General features: G+C 42.4%; 3 protein-coding genes across 6 annotated transcripts in view; 2 read left to right on the top strand and 1 right to left on the bottom strand.

Annotated features, from left to right (window-relative positions):
- Positions 1 to 18892, bottom strand: part of LOC143378348 (uncharacterized) — a 305064-nt gene that overhangs the window by 40664 nt on the left and 245508 nt on the right. The window lies entirely within an intron of this gene.
- The window catches only part of Glurib (Glutamate receptor IB), a 279382-nt gene that overhangs the window by 176728 nt on the left and 83762 nt on the right, over positions 1 to 18892 (top strand). For all 4 annotated transcript variants that reach the window (XM_076829906.1, XM_076829912.1, XM_076829903.1 and 1 more), the window contains exons 3-4: positions 5970 to 6097; positions 9032 to 9161. In XM_076829906.1, coding sequence (XP_076686021.1) covers positions 5970 to 6097; positions 9032 to 9161 — 258 coding nt within the window. The remainder of the gene's footprint in view (positions 1 to 5969; positions 6098 to 9031; positions 9162 to 18892) is intronic.
- Positions 12732 to 16233, top strand: LOC143378247 (uncharacterized). The gene is made up of 3 exons (XM_076829997.1): positions 12732 to 13458; positions 14149 to 14237; positions 15296 to 16233. Exons 1-3 carry the CDS (start codon positions 13089 to 13091, stop codon positions 16118 to 16120), a joined length of 1284 nt encoding a protein of 427 aa, XP_076686112.1. The 5' UTR covers positions 12732 to 13088; the 3' UTR covers positions 16121 to 16233.

The raw sequence follows: 18892 nt of genomic DNA, 5'->3' as shown, positions 1-18892 counted from the left end.
TTCATAAATCTTGAATTCCTTTTTTGTAGGAGTGTCGACGTTAAAGAAGAAGTAGACGAAGAAGATTTTAGGTCACGTTTTAAGACTTGAGCTCGATGAACTTTTGAACACTCGAGAAGTTCACTGATAATACTCTTCTGTCAGGGAAAATAGACTGATGAAACGTACAATTGAGCGTGCTCGCAGCTGTTGAATACGAACTTGCGTGTTCAAAGAAGCTCGAATGGCCGATGATTGTCTTTTGTTGCGCGTCGATAGAACGCCCCCATTTGTCGATGTCACTTAGCCAAAGGATGCGCTGCATCTTGGAGCAAAGGCTGTGAATCGTGCGGTTAGCTGGCGGTGTGGTTGTCATCCGCACGAATGCAACGCTCCTGTGTAGACGTTAGAAACTTCGCCGACATCATTAGTCTGTCCGAAGGCGGCAAGTGAGCATATTGTGTATAATAATAGACGTTAACTTGTTCGGTTTGGGAATCAATACGCGAGGTCGATAATGCCGTGGCCATCTGCCGCCTACGTTATCCCGAAACACCTCTGCATACTTTGCGCAACTTCGGAACGTATATTTCATGGTCTAAGGAAACACATGTTCATCGATTTTAGTGCACCGTTGTGTGGGTAACAGACTGCTTCGTACTAAAATCGCGTAAAACGTGCGAGAATAGTAGACAGTGGAGGAGGAAAAGCTAGAGTGGCAAGTTTGTTCGAGAATTCCATTCCTCTGCTACCTAAGTTGCTGCACGTTTGATGCAAATCCGGTAACAAATGAGTGATTTATTGCAAATAAATAAAAATAGAAATATCGATATTAATATTTTTATTATAGAATATTTGTCGCCAGAAATAGAAATAAAATCTTATGAACTCAACAACTACCACTACTTACTGTGCGAAACAATATATTTTTCAATTAGCTGTTCTCTCTATAATATTAAGTCGAAGCGAAAATTTGATGAACAGTTCTGTTCTAATTTACTCAAAGTTGGTAAAGACGAAGCTGCACCCCCCTTCGTGCAAGATCCTCAATTCTAACATCGAACGTGTACGCGTATTATAATTTCGTTAGACAGCTTCATAAGTGCTATTAGTGTGTTGGAGTGAAATCTAGATTCGCCGCGGCAAGTGTAAAGAATTACAGAATCTACTTCGCAGCTTCTTCCTCCCCCTCGCGAATTGGAGACGTGCGCGGAATCCAGCGACGGGGTCGAAGGGTTTCTTCGAAGCGGCTCATGTTTTTCAGAAAGGGTACATATGTAAACCCGATAATGGGACGGCCATTTGCCACCGGCCCGATCGTGCATCCCTCTCGCGTACTTGATGCAGCCTGTCTGCACTGTATGCAACACACGGCATCGCATATCGATTAGAAGCTTCCGCGGCGAAGGAGCCGAGGCCACGCGACAACCTGGAACACGCTTGCAAAGCTAATAACGCGAACTTCTCGATCGTGGAGGGAGAGGCGAGTGGGCGTGAACTGTAAGGCGTCGCTGGGAAACGCAGAAAGTTCGAAAATCGACTGTTCGGAACAATGAATCGAACAGTTCATGAATCCTCCATTCTTGGGAATGAGAAAGTTCACGCGGGTGAAATTGATCAACGGTTACAAGAAATCTAGATCAGTCTAGCCGGTTCTAGATCCGGGCTTCTCTTGACTTAAGGATAAGTTTTTAGGTGTCATGTTTTGTGATATGTTTTAGAGTAGGGGAGAGCGGGGGCAAAATTAACACTTTTTACATTTGGCCTAGCCTACAATTATCTTTTATAGATATAAAAATGAAAATTGTGTCTTAAGATACTATGTTTCTTGGTCTATCATTTGAGCCCAGATTCAGCTTTAAGTGATAAGTAGTTAAAAAGTTATGGTAGTTTTCCGCAGTGACTGTCATTGTTACATTTGTCCTGCAGGGGTAGGACAAAAGTAACATACCGTGGGGATGAATGTAACACTATTTTTTCAGGAGAATTAAGTAAAAACACTTCCTCCAACACAAAAAAGGATTTTTTATTCTAAAAAAACGATAGAAAGAAATATTTAAATAAATATATTATCATTATCATCTGAAGAATTCCTATCTTGTATGCTATTTTGCTCGCCCAAGTAACGTGTTACTTTTGTCCCCAGCCATGTTTTTCAGAATAGAACTGTTATAACATACAAACTATACAAGACTTGTTAAAATCAAATACAGGAACTTATAAACGCATTATCTAAGAAAGCTCTAGAAAATAGTTGGTTTAATATCTATAGTTTAACTATGAATATTAACAAAAAAAAAGTAGGAGAAACTTACCTGAATGATCTAAATAACAAGTTTAGCTTGCCCAAGGTATACGAATCGTGTTATTGCTCAGGGTCACTCAGTACAATAAAAGACACACTCTACGCATGTAACTGTGTAAAACAAACGATTTGGAAATGTTTGTGAAAGGGGGCAGAAGGCGTGTTACTTTCATGACGCCGTTACGTTTGTCCCCGCTCTTCCCTACCGTAAAATAAGATACACGTGTTTTTTAATAACGGCCTGTTTTCATATTTACAGGGTTAAACCACCCCTCAAAGTTCATAAGAAGAGGTTCCTACTATGGGTCAGTTTAAAGAGTATTAACATTGCGTTGAATCAAACTTGATATAAATTTCATTTTCGTCATAAGTTGCTGTATGAATGACGTGCTTGTCTTCAGTCACCTTTATACCTCTTCTTATGAACTTTGAGGGGTGGTCTCACCTCCTAAACGTGCAAACAGGCCAAAATAAAAGCACCTATTTCTTATTTTTCGGTCTTCTAATCCTTTAGAAAAGGGATCCAAAAAGATACTGCCTTGTCGGTAGGCATTAACGTACTATAACCTTATCTTTTGATAGAAGCTAATCCTATGTATTGTATAGAATTGTATCGATTCTACGCTTTAGAAATCTTCAATTCGCAGTACCGCCCAGTACCGGTAGACCGAGACTACGCTTGTACTTCGTGAAGTCGCAAATAAAGAGGCGCAAAAACTGGTACCGCCCCGAGAATCTTCATGCTGGCCTAGCTGTGGGCGCGAGGGGGAGGGGGCTAGGCAAATTTGAGAGAAGCTACGGGGTACCGTGGAATTAATAATGATGAAAGAGCGAAGGGACAGAGTGGAGCATACCGCGGCCGTATACGTCACGATGCCCCATTATGCTTATGAATATAAATGCACCCTTGGGGGTGGCCGCAATAAACGCCGGCCACAGCGGCGGCGGATCTCTGAATTCTGCTGGAAACGGCCGCGTACACGGCGAAAATAAAAGGCGTCGCTACGCCGTCGGCCAGTTTTTCTTCCTTTCTCCCTGGCCCATCCCGCCGCCGCGCTTCTCTGTCCCTTTGCCTTTTCCCTTGCACGCTGCGCGCGCAAATATAAGGCCAGCATAAAAGAATAATTAAAATAAAATAGGCTCCCTGTAATTCTGCCGAAATTATACGCGAGCTGCAATAACGGTAACAACGAAAATGGTTAATAAAGGAGCGCGCGCCCTCCGAACACAATCCTGGCACCCCGCGCCTCTGGCTAATTGCGCTTTCAAAAAAAATATCGCTGTACAAATGTCGCGCATAATATCGCCGTAGCGCAGACAGAAGTCTCAGAAATAAGCTGTCTAACATTCGGGGGTTTATAGTGCTAACTACGGGGATGTGAAATCGTGAGCTACCAAAGATTTACCACTTTCAATTGTTTACCTCTTCGTTCTAGGAAGCTCGCCCCTCTCGTGCTCCCTCTGAAATTCGTTTAATGTTGCGGGGACGAGAGGTATTGGAATATGTGGGATTTATACGATAGCCCGGTTTGAACCTCATGAATTATGCAAACACGAAACCGGCTTCCCGAACGCGGTAATGAGAGGCCAGCCAGTGGTTTTATTCTTCGAAAACACTGGTCGCCGAACTTTCGTGCTTTCTTATCGTGAACTTTGGTATGTTCCATCTTCGGAGTCCGATTCATTGTGGAATTAAGTAGGTCTTTTATTGGACTGCGAAGCGTTCAGCTTCCAAAACGGGCTTTACTTCGATGCATAGAGCGTGGAAGAATACTTAGAACGCGATCTGGTAACTTTCGTCATAGGTCCATTAATTGACATCCGAATTCATGAATTGATTTATCATTAGTGTAGGGCAGAGGTGCTTTAACAGGAACACTTTTATTTAGCGTTCATTTCCGATAATACCATGATAGATATTTAAAACACAAGTCCATTAATAGGAAGTATTTTTATTGGCCTTCAATAAAAGTATATACCAAGCTCCTTAATAATAACAGAAAATAATAAAATCATCGATTTCAATATAAGTAAAAAATTGTCCCTTTCGCGACTAGGTGTAATCTTTTTTATAGCACCTCTCGCCTATACGTTTAAACGAACAAATTGCAGTGCGTTCGGTAAATGAACAGTGATTAATTTTATTATCCTTTTCAAGGATACTAATTATCCGTTTCATGATCAGATGTTCTCTTTCAGAAATATAGAAGTTTGCTTTATATACTATATAGAGACCCAAGAGTTTCAATGTAGCCGCTAAAAAAGAAACAGGTTTTTATCTCCCTGATACAGTGAAATTCGCTAATTAGACTGATCAAGGAGGACCATCGATCTCCTCTTTCCGCGATTACCACGTGGCCGCGCGTTTCTTGTGCCTCCCTTTTTCTCGTCCCGTCTCGCCCTCTTTCATGCTGCGTGCACGTATACAGGTTGGCGCGCTTCCAAACGTTTGAATCGAAGCACGATCCGATATCGTATCTCCTTCCGCGCTTTCTCCTTTTCGCGTTTCCCCCCCGGTTCGAAACTTTTCTGTCGGTTTTATCGCGTGCCCAGTATCGCCATTTGGCGCAGGTGTATCGATCTCACGTTGCACGAGTTCACGCCGCTACCACCAAGTGTTCCGAATTATTGGAACGTTTACGAGACGTGCTTAGCCGGCACAGGGCTCGCATTTGCCCGCTGCTTCCAGTCTTTCCCTGCTCGACGCGTGCAGTTTGTAGTCAGGGACGATTGGATCGATCGGAGCAAATTGATCGCCTCAAGTCCATGTTGAGTAGAAACGTCCCCTTTACTAGATATGTGCAGTCGTTGAGACAGTGACCAGTTTCAACTGAGAAAGGTTGATCGTCTCGTGTACATTTGTATATATAATACAAGCCTTTCTCCACGCTGATTAATAATCTAAAAATAATATAAAAATTAATCTGCCTCTGTGACAAAGCCTAGAACTGAGCGTCGTCATTTCATTATACCACACTCGAAAATAATAAACAAGTTATTCCTGAAGTATTACGTAATCAGCTCGTCGCGCCCCAATCCGCGAGCTTTCGCATTTTCAATTTTGATTACGGTTATGGCGAATGCCGCGGACCCGCGTCGATGCGAGGGTGTATTGGTAACGTCAAGCCTGACGAAATTATTCCCTCCGCTTTTGTCCGTTACGCGATAATGAAAAACAGCGATATTGGACTCCCAGCTGTGCTTTGACACCTTTGAATGGATATTACACTGTTGTGAAAGCAGCGAGTACAGGCGGCTGCGAATGAAATTACACGTGAAATGTTGTCCCGGCTCGGTGGTCTTTGACCACGATATTCGCGAAATTCACTTCGTCCAAGTCGCGGACTATTTAGTGCGATCATAATAATTCTATAGAATATTGGATATTTAAGAGTACCACTTAGGTACTCCTTTTTGTCGAAAATGAAGCATTTTTTCAATTAATTACAAAATAAATTGAAGCCGAAACTTGCTCTTTGACACAATGTTTGTTAACATCATAAGCTTTAAAAAACATATTTGTTTCGCCAAAAATATGCGATATAAGGAAGGAATTTTAGCTTCTAGTCTTTAAAGTAGACTCTAACCATAAAGCTCTATAGATAGTAATGAGAAAAACACGCCGCACGACCGATTTCTAAAAAAAAGTACCTATTTAACGATTCGCGTTGTTTGTTTCTTGCAGTCTGCAATCAATTCAGCAGAGGGGTGTTTTCCATGCTGGGCGCCGTGAGTCCGGATTCGTTCGACACCCTCCATTCTTACAGCAACACGTTCCAGATGCCTTTCGTGACGCCCTGGTTCCCCGAGAAGGTAAATAACACGGTTTCCCGCGCAACTAAGTAAAACCTTATAATATCGTCGGGGGAGAACGCCGTCTAATTTTACCTCGACCCTTATACATCTCCTTTCATCTCTTATCGGCCTTCGCCGATTATTTTTATCGCATTTCCGATAATTCCCAGCTTTCCATCCGAATAGCACGTTTGCCACAGCGTTTCTTTGCTTTCCAGCGTCACGAAACAACTTAAAAATTTGCTCCCCCGATTACGAATTTCGAATACCCGCGATATATAAATCATGGACTTACCTCTTCCCTAGAAGTTAATGAAGAGTCGTTCAATTTACTTCCAAATTGCACGCCACGTTTATTAATCCCCCGTTCGAAGAAAATCACAGGCAATCCTAATTCTACGCGGCAGACTCGAAAAGAATTGCGCGTCCCACCAGTTGTATCGCGTGGCGCGAGCAGTTACACCAGTTTTACTTTCGTTCTTGTTTCCCTCGTTACTTTGCCGCGCGCCTGTGTACACGGGGAAAACCCCAGCCGAAATCGATAGCTCCGCGGAGGCTGCGTTGACAATTAGCGCGGATGGTAGTTCGAGCCCCCCTTCATCCTTCCTCCGCCCGCCCTCAGACTCCCATAAATACATAAATATGTATGGGGTGTGTACAAACATATTACAATTTGAATTCCGAAATGAATAGGACCGCCCGAAAATTTATTCGCCCCGTCGAATTGCAACGGTCGCGCATTTATCGGGCCGCGGGTACCACTTGCAAAACTGATATCGTACGTCCGTGTTGGATGAATGGCGCCCCCGTACATCCCGCTCGGATGTAACTGTGCGTTTTTATACCGCCTCGCGCTTCGATCTGCACACGCGCACGTAAACGCGCAACGAACGTTCCTGTCGTTTAAATGCTAATCGCGTGGTAATGCTGATTCGAAGGCCCCTTTTTTTTCAACCCCGGTCAATTACGAGCTGCCACGGCTGAACATTTTTAAAGGGATAACCTTTTTTAATTTCCACGAGACTTGCAGCGCTACAACGGTAGATATATTTCTTCTGAAACGATCGTCGACAGCGACGTTCTCGAGCATTAATATTATACACGTGTAGATATGATCAGCGTGAGATGTTGAACTTTTGGATTTGCTTTTATAGAAACGGGGATCGATAATGTGAGGTTTGATGAAAATTGCGGGGAAACTGAAGAGCAGATGAAAAATATAAATTGTGAATAGTGGATTGAGGGCGGACATCCAGTGGAATGCAGTGGGACACTTTAAAATTGAACCCACACGCCTAATCACCCGACACTGATATAGGGGGAGTTCCCTTAACGCCGGACAGCACCTAATACCAAACATCTTAAGGGGTTATGCTCAGTCAGGAGGTCGAAAAAAGGGTGGTCTTTGGAAATTTTTTACTCAAAAGCTAGAACACATTTCTGAAAAAATCTTTTTTCCTTTTAAGGTTTGCATTTAGTACCGTGCATCGTAATTTTTTTATTTAAAAATATTTAGCAATAACTAAGTTATGGTCCATCACTCGAAGGTTCTCTAAAAAAAAGGCTTCATAAAACTAAGGAAATTTCTTAATTACACATTGCGGTTATCGCACTACACTCTCCCATTGTCAAGAAACAATTAAATAATGATTGCCATATGTTTAAACAATAGGGCCCCGAATGTGTTTTTTCGCACAAAAGTGTCCGTAAAAAATTGAGCGTATGAAAAATTACAGTAGAGGGTAGCGCGTAAAGCGAATGTAATTACGAATGCAATCCCGTTTGAATTTTTCGATTCGGTCATGAATTGTATTTTTTACAGTGGCCATAGTGCGCGAGAATTTGTTTCGAGAAAAACGTATTTAATAAGCAGGCGTTCGTTTGTGTGTTTATTCGAGTAAAACAAAAGTGGATTGTTCTTTTAGTTCAATAAATGTATTAATAAATTAAAAGAAAACTCACATTTCTATCTATTGTACCTGCGCCACAATCGATCTTAAATAAACACCTATTTAAAGCCCGTCACATTGTTGGTCTCCCTCAACTGCAGGTAAAATTTGTACGGTCATGAATTTCGTGCCAAAATTTTACCTGCCCCTTCGAGATGTTGTAGGTAGGGATTGCAAACCGGTAAATCGGTAAATCGGTTTGAAGCTTTTTTTCACTGATAACGTAGTAGATATCGACGGAATTATGCGCTACTATTTCTCGCGATCTATCCGTAAATATCCAGAAATACGTAATTTATCAAATTACCGGTAAAAATTTGACGATTCACCGGTAAAAATTGGATGTATAGCAATGTAGCGCATATACATAGCGCATAATTCCGTCGACATCTACTACGTTACCAGTGAAACAAAACTTCAAACCGATTTACCGATTTACCGGTTTGCAATCCCTAGTTGTAGGACGAAAATATGCAAAAAACATTTTTAATGTTTTAACCGGGATGTGCCCTTAATATTACTTCTTTCTTCTTACTTGAGAAAAGCCTCAAGCGTCCGGCACTATGGGAACTCCCCCTATACCGCAGATACCTGGGTGTAAAGGTCGAAAAGAAATTCGGAGGAACGTACGTACCTGCCAGGAATCGTGAATAATAAACGAAGTCTGTACACTAGAACGGAACGGTAATTTGCTCAGATTGCGACGTTATTTGGGGGGCCGCGACGGGGGTTGCTCCAATATCGCGCGTATCGCGAGATGCTTTCGAATGGCCCGTCATTCGTGGGGGCGTCATAAATATTTACGATTACATTTCCCCGGGTAACGTTTCGCGGAGGCTTCGAGTATAGAACGACGCTGCTTAGCGCTTTCTTCCAAGATTTCGGCGGGGGAATCACCGACTGCGCCGAAATAAAATCTAAAAGTCCAAGTGCCCCGAGTGCCTGCGCGTGTGCCGCCCGTGCTTGTCTAAGTGTACAGAGTGTGCGCACGTGTTCTGTCCAGGTACTGACACCGTCCTCTGGTCTCCTGGATTTCGCCATAAGCATGCGCCCGGATTATCATCGCGCCATCATCGACACGGTGCGATACTACGGCTGGAAGAAAATCATCTACCTCTACGACTCCCACGACGGTAAGTCCCCTGCCCGCTGGCTTTCTCATGCATTTCTCATTTTACACCGCACCCCTGGTAGGCTGCGCGGCGCCGCAGCCCCTCGTTCCCCGCCCCTCCTCCACTTCCTTCTTGCCCACGGTACACGTGATACCACCATTTTTATTACGTCTGCTAAGGATCCACCCTCGGTCCCCGGTGGCCAACTCCCTCGTCCGATACTGCGGGAAATCGGCAGATCCCGTTTCATCCGGTGGGAGAAAAGTATTCGACGAAATTGTAATCGCGGGATAGTAATGGGGAGGGCGCGGGAGTACCTTTCGCTTTTGCCTTTTTTTATTATTCAGTGGTCCCTAAAGAGGCAGTGTAGCTTCGAGAATGCTGATCCGCCTGTATATTTTGTGATTTTTATTGTCGGATCTGTGGCAAGTAGTCGAGATCTGTACAGGTAAGACTGAAATAGATCGGTGATGACTTAGTGAAACGCTGCCGGACAACATCTATCCTTGGCGAGCGCGCGAGAAGGAAATGCATTTTTAATCGCAATACTGTGTCAAGATTAATTTCATACCGACGCGGTCTAGTAGTTCAGAAAGAATGGAATCTTTCATTATCGCCGTGGCGCAGTATCGGAACGAAAATGTGGGCGGCATTGAGACCTGAAGAAACGCATGAATGGAATCTAAAATTTCTGCAAAAAATGCATTTGTATATGCATTAAGCCTGTGTAAGAAAGCGCGGCCGACATTGAGCTCGCGTTACTTCGATATTCCGGGGACAATGTTGGACGGGAACGATCACGAATCGCATTTATCAAGGACATCGATCCTCGATAATTACAAGTTGTTGCTATTAATCATGTGGTAATTGCCAGCCGCTCAATTTATGTACTGTTGCCAGTGCCGCCTAGTGTTATTTCTTTGTAAGAAACACGTATCCATATTGAAGTTAAATATTTATGGTAATGAGCGTAACGAGCCTTATGACACATTAATCCATAATAACTACCCGACAAGTCTCATAAAGGGGGACCCGTGGTGTAATTTGCAGAAATCAAGTTTCTTTTTAGGAATTTTCTGTAAGGAAACTATACATGCAATTTTTTTAAAACTTCCAGGTTATATTATTGTATATTTCAAGAAGTGAATAAACATTTTTTTGATACAAAAATAACGCGGTAATTCGGAATGGTTTCGGGGCGGCCCTGATGCGGGAGTTGTTCAACTGCGTGTAATCTATGGTCCGGTGTAGTGGCCTGAACCCAAAACACCAAATTGTTTTGTGTTTTTAATAAAAATGCGCTATGGGTGGCCTTCAATTCGCATTTAAAAATGAAAATTAGGATAATGGCGAGTGTTTGAAAAAATAGATACGTTTTCCACTAAAACATTTTGCATTCATCGTGGAATAAAACTTATTAAATTTAATAATATTATTACGGATTGAGGTCCATCCATAGCGTAACTTTATTCAGAACGTGAAATTATATTAGAAACACTACCGTATCAGTCTTCGATCATAAATTTTAGAGGTCACAGCTTTTCGTTATTAACATTTTCAGGCGTAAATTTACTTCTTATTTAGCATATTTGTGTTCAAACGTGTAATCAAACATCGTCGTATGCTTTCTTTGCCTTCTTAACCCTCGGTTGTCACACTGGGTCAAATTGACCCTGCAACTTTTTAAGCAAAAAACTTTTTGTCGGAACTCCTATTGCTTCAATTTTTTCAAGCATGATGACATTTTAAATGTCAACTTTCAACGATGGGCATATATTCTACAATATTCCAACTTTGTCTCAGAATTTTTTAGACTTAATTTAACAAGTAGTTTTTAAATAACAACTGATTGAAAATTGGCAGGGTCGACCCAGTGTGACAAAGACGTTCGAAAAAGTAGGTGTGGCAACCGAGGGTTAATTCTGATACCTTTCTCGATTTTAGACAATCCTACATCTCTCTTTTTATTGTAGTAGTGCACTGAGCGCCACGTAAAAATTGAACCGCTACAGGAAAATGAAAAAAATTAAAATAACGAATAAATAAGGGCTACGAAGTTTTTTAACTGCGAGTTATATACTTTATTCAAAAAAGTCCTAAAGGTAGCCTATTTTTTTAGCGATTTGAGTTAAAATACATATGTTGTCAGACCTTACAGGTAGGCATGTCTCCTTAAGTAGTAATACAAACCTTTTTTGGTGATCTGTTTAGTAACAGTCAAGTTTCCCTTCCATGACTCATTTGAATCAAAGTACAAATTTAGGTCGTAACAATGCAATACTTTCTAATTATGATGTCGATAGCTATGTGAATGTAACATTGGTTTTGCATTAGGAACGACTGCGCCCCGTGAACCGACGTGATCGACCCAACCGATTCTGTATTTCCGCGAGAAATTACTTGCAACTATATTTATATGCGGAATGTATCTGCACCAGTCTCCAAATGCAGGAAATATGATTACTACTTACTGACTATAAACAGATCCACGATACAAATGGAAAAAAACGTGATTCAATAAGGAAAGTTCAGAAGGATATGTTCGTGCACGTCGTGACCGAAGTGCATGTTTCCTGGAACCACTTCGGCATGCGTAATGTCTACGGTGACGCGATAAGTAACATTTGAAGGTACAAGGAAACAATTTGGCGCCGAAGGTCCCGCCAGTTGCGCGCTTTCAAGGCGAGGTTTTTCCTCTTACTTTCGCCATTTGCGTAAGCCGTTCATTATTTCCGCGGCGCATACCGCGAATTTGCTGAAGTGCGGCTGCAATTTGTCCAGCGATCGGCTGCGCCTGACAGTTTTATCGTGTTTAGCGCCTCGCCGAAAGTTACGCGGATCCGCGGAGTTCTTCAAGTTCGTGTCAGCAGAAGAAGTTGCCGAGCGACGTGTTCCATAAACTCTGCGTGTTTTTCGCAGATAAATGCGGGAAATGCTTAGTAGCCAGGCTTACTAGTCATCGAAGTTTAATTGAATTTAAAAGTACCATCCTTTTCTTTGTTCAAGACACTAGTAAAATAATACAATATTAAAGACAGTTCACACATTGTGTTATCAATTTTGTATTTTATATTAATAGTTTCGTAAAATTTCCTGGCGTGTGTCCAGGTCCGGCTAGTTACCTGTGCAAAGTGCGCGATGCACACAGGGGGTGCAAAAGCAAAAGTGCTTAAAAGTCCTAAAAAAAATATGAGACTAATTTTTAAATTAAAAATGAATGCCATGTTATGATGCTACAAATATGATTTATAATCGAGAGTAGGGTACGATTCTGAGGATACTCGCTTTATTCGCGATTTATTGAAAAGAAAAATCAAATTTCGAAGGGCGCCAAACATTTATCGTACACGCAAGAAAAAATAAACTCTAACCTAGACCTACCCCATGCCAAAATGAAGCATCGACTTCCAAAAGGGAGTCGAGAATTGAATTACTTAAGCCGCGTATTCACCTGCGCATTCGCCCCGAATGTGCATTCGGCGCGCACCGATTTTTTGCTCGTGCGGCGCGCGGTCGGCGCTCAGCGTGCATTCGGCGCGCGTTCGGCGCGCGTTCGACGCGCATTCGGCGCGCATTCGGCGCGCGTGCGACGCGCATTCGGCGCGCGTTCAGTGGTCAACGTGCATTCGGCGCGCGTTCGGCGCGCGTTCGACGCGCATTCGGCGCGCATTCGGCGCGCATTCGGGGATCGTGTAGTGTTCATTCACAATAGTCCCCATAAGTATCGATCCGAAGAACGAGAAGAAAAATCTTGGATGAAAATATTCCAATAGCTAGTGCTAGTTTCATTGTATTGTATACATGCTTAAAAAAAAAGGATAAAAAGAAACGTTGGTGGACGAGGAAAATATATACCAACAGGTACAACGAATATATACCAGCAGTCGCCTCGATATCGGTCCATACATTGTATCCGCATTCGTCGTTTCGAGGCAAACCGATCGGCAAATGACGAGCGCGGATACAATGTATGGACCGATATCGAGGCGATGCGAACCGAGCGTTCGCCGGGCCATTCGCGCCGCGATCCGCTTGCTGGCGGTCCACCAAAGCGTGCATTCGGGTCCGAACGACACCATGATGGAGTGGACGCCACAAATTTGTCTCAAGCTCCTTGAGGTATTCGAAAAACACGAATCCTTATGGAATCCCAGACACCCGCGTTATTTCGATACTATAAAAAAGGACGACGCGTGGTGTACAATTGCCCAGGAGATCGGAACGGAGGCGGAAGAGTGCAAGAGGAAAGTGGAGAGCCTAAAAAGCTCGTACAGACGGGAAAAGGGGAAAATTAAGAAGAGCACCACAACTGGACGAGGTAAATAATATTAAACACTTCTAAGGGAGAGTGGGGGAATTTCGAACGCGGGATAAACCTAAACACCGCGATATTCGCTGAAATCGCTTGTCCTGTCCTCTCGCGATATTGTTACGTGATGTAATTAGCTATGTTTGGTATTACGGAAAGTGTTACGACGCAAGGCTGCGCGCAACTGCAAAGATAATGGTCGTGAAATGTTTTGGTAGCTTTTCTTACAATTTTACGCTCGAGTATTTTGAGTCTATAGTGCATTGAACCTATACTACCCAACAAAGCATAATTTTTTCGTAGTTCCGTTACTTAATTCTAAATAAAATCAAGGGATTACTTTGTACATATACGTGCTCGTATTTGTTTTATTTGAAACTTCTTAGCTTCTGTTCATTTTGGGTAATTACGAACAGCGTATATGGGACTATTACAGACGATGGCATTTATCCTTTTATCTTAACATTTACTAAGTTTTTCACGTGTCCAGTATCCCGGAATTATGTTAGGAAGAGTATACGTACATATTCGTTGAAAGATATTGAGATAACCGTGAAAGAGGTTAAAGATTAAAGACTTTCCATCTGTCAGGCCTTTTGTTTCAATTTAACTTTTCCCTTAAGTGTTCGTAATTCCCCTACTCTTCCCCTACACGAAAGAGAAAAGAACAAGATACTATTCCAATGTATATTATTTCAGGAAGCGACGAAATTTACCATTCAAAATGGTTCGCGTTCAAGGCGATGCAGTTTTTGGACGACAATACGGAACCCAGAAACACTATAAGCGTAAGTTGTTTCTCTAATTACTTTCTGATATATCACATGCAACCAAATATCGAAGTGTGCCCATAAGAATGTACTGGAAGAGAATTTTACTTAAAAATGAATTACTCAAATTAGGATGTTAAATTTTTTATTGCAACATGCTATTACTTTCTTACATATTAAGTTGGCACATTAAGCATTGCATTTTGTATTACATTAAGCATATTTATCTTGCCAATGAACAGCTCCTGACGTAGAAAAATATTTTGCCAAATCGTCGCGCATTTTCTCGGCGGTTACTTTACTTCTACGTGCAACCGACCTGAAAGGCAAAAGGGAAACTTGTTCGTTTTCTTGTCTCCAGTCTCCAGGCCGGATTTCTCCATTTTCTTCCACATCAAAACAAGTTGAGGGAGTGTAATAATTCCTTGAAGTTCTACTGTTTCGTAGAAAGTTATGAAGGCAAATCGTAGCCATGACAACAACTTGAGCCTTTTCGGGTTGCAACAGCAACGGTTTTCGCAATACCCGAAATACGCTCGATAGAACCCCAAAGGCATTTTCGACTACTCTACGGGCTCTGCTAAGTCGATAATTGAATATCCGTTTAATAGATCCTTTTGGACTAATCCCAGGGTATGGCTTCATCATATTAGGACCTAAAGCAAATGCAGAATCTCCTAAAAAAAAGAAAGGCATCTCGGCAGTTAGTCCATCTATAGCAGATGACGCTGGAAGATTGAGCTTTTGCTCCTCGATCTGTTTGTATAAATGACAATTTTTAAATACTCCTCCATCCGATATTCTGCCTTGGCAGCCCACGTCAACGAATAAGAAATTGTAGTTAGCATCCACTAACGCTAATAATACGATGCTAAATTGAGACTTATAATTGTAAAAGTCACTTCCACTTTTTATTGGCGCTTGTATTAGTACGTGTTTTCCGTCAATAGCGCCAACGCAATGCGGAAAATTCCACATTTCCTCAAATTCATCTGATATTTTCTTCCATTCTTCTGCAGTCGATGGCATCTGAAAATTTCAATATTAATTTAATTTTTTTGTTTCATTGTATTTAGACTGCCGATGTGGATGAAGCAGTCGATGCTGACATCCTTATTAACCCTGTGGACGACGTCGCGCCCGAAGAAACATCACAACGGGCAAAACAAATTAAATCACCGAAAAAGTCGTGCAAGCGGAAAGAAGACCCCCGAATCGATGAAGCTTTTAAATATTTAAAAACTGCCATTGATGCCCGTAATTCGGAGAGTGACGAGTGCCCAGCATTCGGGAGATATGTTGCGGCCAAATTACAAAAATTTAACAACCAGCAGCGAGTGGTAGCCCAACATAAAATCAGCAATATACTCTATGAAATAGAAATGTCCTCCTTAATTCCGCCTTCACCCAATCCTTCGCAACAGCTCAATAATACTTCACATGCTCCTTCGTCCACATTCATTCCACAAGCTTCTTCATCCACATTCTATTCACAAACTTCTTCATCCACATTCATTCCACCTGCTTCTTCGTCCACATTCATTCCACAAGCTTCTTCATCCACATTCTATCCACAAGCTTCTTCATCCACATTCATTCCACCTGCTTCTTCGTCCACATTCATTCCACCTGCTTCTTCGTCCACATTCATTCCACAGTCTACAAATCCTGTTTCCCCACCTACACCGCCTACTACTACCATCTACACCGAACTTACTCCTGTTTCTAATAGACACGATTCACATAATTCATCACATTCAATCAGTGACAATTCCAACACCTACGACACCTATCCACAGTCTATTCCACCTTCCGAATCATCACATCCATCTCCATTTTCCAATAGTTCTGATTGTACACTAAACTCATATTTCTCCCACTTCTCTGACACCGATAATTAAAATTTATATTAAAACACATACCTAATTATATTCTTTCGCATATGTACAAAATAATATTTTTTTAAATAAATACTTTAATATGTATATTGATAAATAAATGACTTACCTTCACATAATGAATCAAACTCTCAATTATTGCTTCACACACCTCTGGTACGATTTTTGAAATAACCTGTTTTGAGATTCTAAATAGATATTGCATACTACTATACGAATCTCCGGTTGCAAGAAATCTTAATGTAATGGCCAATCTTTCTTCCGGCGTAATGGCTTTTCTGTAGGCAGTATCTTGTCTTGCAATCTTATCTCGAATATAATTTAATATAATAAAAAAATCTTCCGATGACATCCTCGTAAAGTTTCGAAATTGGTTGCTTCCCACTTCAGCATTTAAATCACGTAGAAATTTTTCGTTGCATCTGCTGGTATAAAGTTTCTTCGTCCACCAACGTTTCTTCTTTTTATCCTTTTCTTTTTTTAGCAATGTATACAATACAATGAAACTAGCACTAGCAACTGCAATATTTTCGTCCATGACTTTTCTCCTCGTTCTTCGGATCGATGCTTATAGAGACTGTTGTGAAAGAACACTGCACGATTCCCGAACGTGGGCCGAACGTGCGCCGAATGCGCGCGGGACGCGCGCCGGTCGCGCGCCGAACGCACGCCGAATGCGCGCCGGGCGCGCGCCGAATGCACGCCGAATGCGCGCCGAATGCACGCCGAATGCACGCCGAGCACCTACCGCGCGCCGAATGCACGCTGAGCACCGACCGCGCGCCGCACGAGCAAAAAATCGGTGCGCGCCGAATGCACATTCGGGGCGAATGCGCAGGTGAATACGCGGCTTTAATGAAGCTCGCGGAACGTTGGCTCGATCGGAGCGATTAATCACCCGCCGGCCAGTGGCCGTTTCGTGACTTCCTTGTTTCTGTTTCATTATAACTCGGTCGCGCGCCCTGTTACGGGATGCGGCTATTTAGGATTCTCGGGACCAATTGCTCTTCTTCGACGAACGAACGCCTATAAGAACGGTCGTTCGGAGAACGGACGGGGTTTAATTACCGAATGCAAATGCAGATATACTTTAGGGACCGAGGCTGGCGGCCCGCGTGCACCGTACGCTATCCCGCTGCCTCTAACCACCCTCGCATGCTACCCTTTACCCTCGATCCCGGCCTGTATAACGTTACACGGCGCGGTCTACCTCGATTAGTGGCGAAACAGCGGCAGGAAGGGACCGAGGGCGGAAGGAGACGCGGATCACGCAGATTTCTACGCCCGGCAGCCTGTGTGTCGCGAAATTTCTTAGTCGCCCAGACACGGAGTCGGGGTTATCGTAGTTGAGACGGAGCAGATACGGAGTAAAAGGGACGTTTATAAATTGGGTAGACAGCTCTCGGTGTCATCCTTTGTCTATCGATGGGAGCTCGCTGTTGGTGCAGAGAACTACAGTTTCATTGTCTTCGGCGATCAGTATCTTTGTGTTATAAGGTGATTGTAATAGAGATTAATGATTCGATAGATAATAGCTAGCGAGGCAAGATTTGCACTTTCAGTTTTCTTAATCCATTGTACAGCTGGATGCAAAGACGTCATAGATTAGAATCTTCGTAATTATTCTCCTCTTTAACAAGAACTTTCCATACTTGGCCTTGGATATGTCTTTCTAATTGGAATGGTTTCAGTTAGAAGGATCCACTGCGAGAGAACGCGAGGCTCAAATTGCCAGGCGCGTTTCATCAAACAAACTAGAGGGTACACTTAAGGGGTTACGCCACCCTGAAAGTTTTGAAAACACGATTTTTTTTTCTTTGCGTTTTCTTATTACGTGAAGTTTTAAGAATAATTTAAATCATTGTAGTCCTAGTCATCTGAAACGAAAGTACCAAAGATTTTTTTAAACTATATGAGTGTAGTTATCGCCCGAACTAGATGTGACCAAGTCCGGATATTGTTACCGAAATCGCAGCTGTTTAAAAATTTATATTTGATTTTTTCGACTTTTCTTGAGCTAAAACAAGGTGTGGGGGAGGTTGTATTAAAACTATTGATATAATTCTAGTTCGAGCTATAGGTACAGATTCACTTTGAATGTGTGTAAAATTTTAGTTCAATCGGTCCAGTAGTTTTTGAGAAAAATGTGCGCCCGATTTAAAAAATTGTTTCGAGAAAAATGCGTTCAAAGTTTTTCATGCAGTTACGACCTATGCGACTGAATTTACGGTAGATAACGACTAATTTCTGTAACTTATCCCTAATCTGCTATACCAGGACCGTAGAGGAAACCTTCCTCAGCTTAAAAAAAATCATGTTCGGCAGCTCTCTCTTCTCTGCTGGCAGTCATAGCTAACTTAAGCCCCTATAACTCTGGGAGTTCTACGAATTTAACCATAATATTTTATGGACATATATTCGAAACCCTAAACTATTAGAAAATCAAAAAAAATCGATTTTTTCAGTAGAATACCCCCTTAACAAGGTCACCCAATGAGGAGGCACGCGTCAGGTGAGCTGCATTCCGGTTCGGTTGGTTCCCCTCTGGCGTCGAAAATTTTGCTTTTCTTGTACGGACAACGTCGAGATCTGCCGGGATTTCGCCGTCCTATACTTGTCCATCTTAACGAGCAGGTGCATCGATGCACTTCTCAGGCGTGTCTTGCCGTCGGGAGTCGATGCTATATTGGTTGAAGGTAGCCAACCTGGTTCGTGCATTTGAACTTGACCTGTAGGTTTGGGGCGCGATCGCCTGAAATTTGGGACACTACACCC

Source organism: Andrena cerasifolii, chromosome 1, assembly GCF_050908995.1.
Source record: "Andrena cerasifolii isolate SP2316 chromosome 1, iyAndCera1_principal, whole genome shotgun sequence".
Classification (NCBI taxonomy): Eukaryota; Metazoa; Arthropoda; class Insecta; order Hymenoptera; family Andrenidae; genus Andrena; species Andrena cerasifolii.
This window is presented reverse-complemented; position numbering and strand designations above follow the sequence as displayed.

Excerpts from the sequence above, each read along its gene's own strand:
- LOC143378247 (XM_076829997.1), top strand. The coding sequence starts at position 13,089 with ATGACGAGCGCGGATACAATGTATGGACCGATATCGAGGCGATGCGAA. Across the intron at positions 13,459-14,148 it reads GAGCACCACAACTGGACGAG|GAAGCGACGAAATTTACCAT; the intron begins GTAAATAATATT and ends ATATTATTTCAG. Across the intron at positions 14,238-15,295 it reads AACCCAGAAACACTATAAGC|ACTGCCGATGTGGATGAAGC; the intron begins GTAAGTTGTTTC and ends CATTGTATTTAG.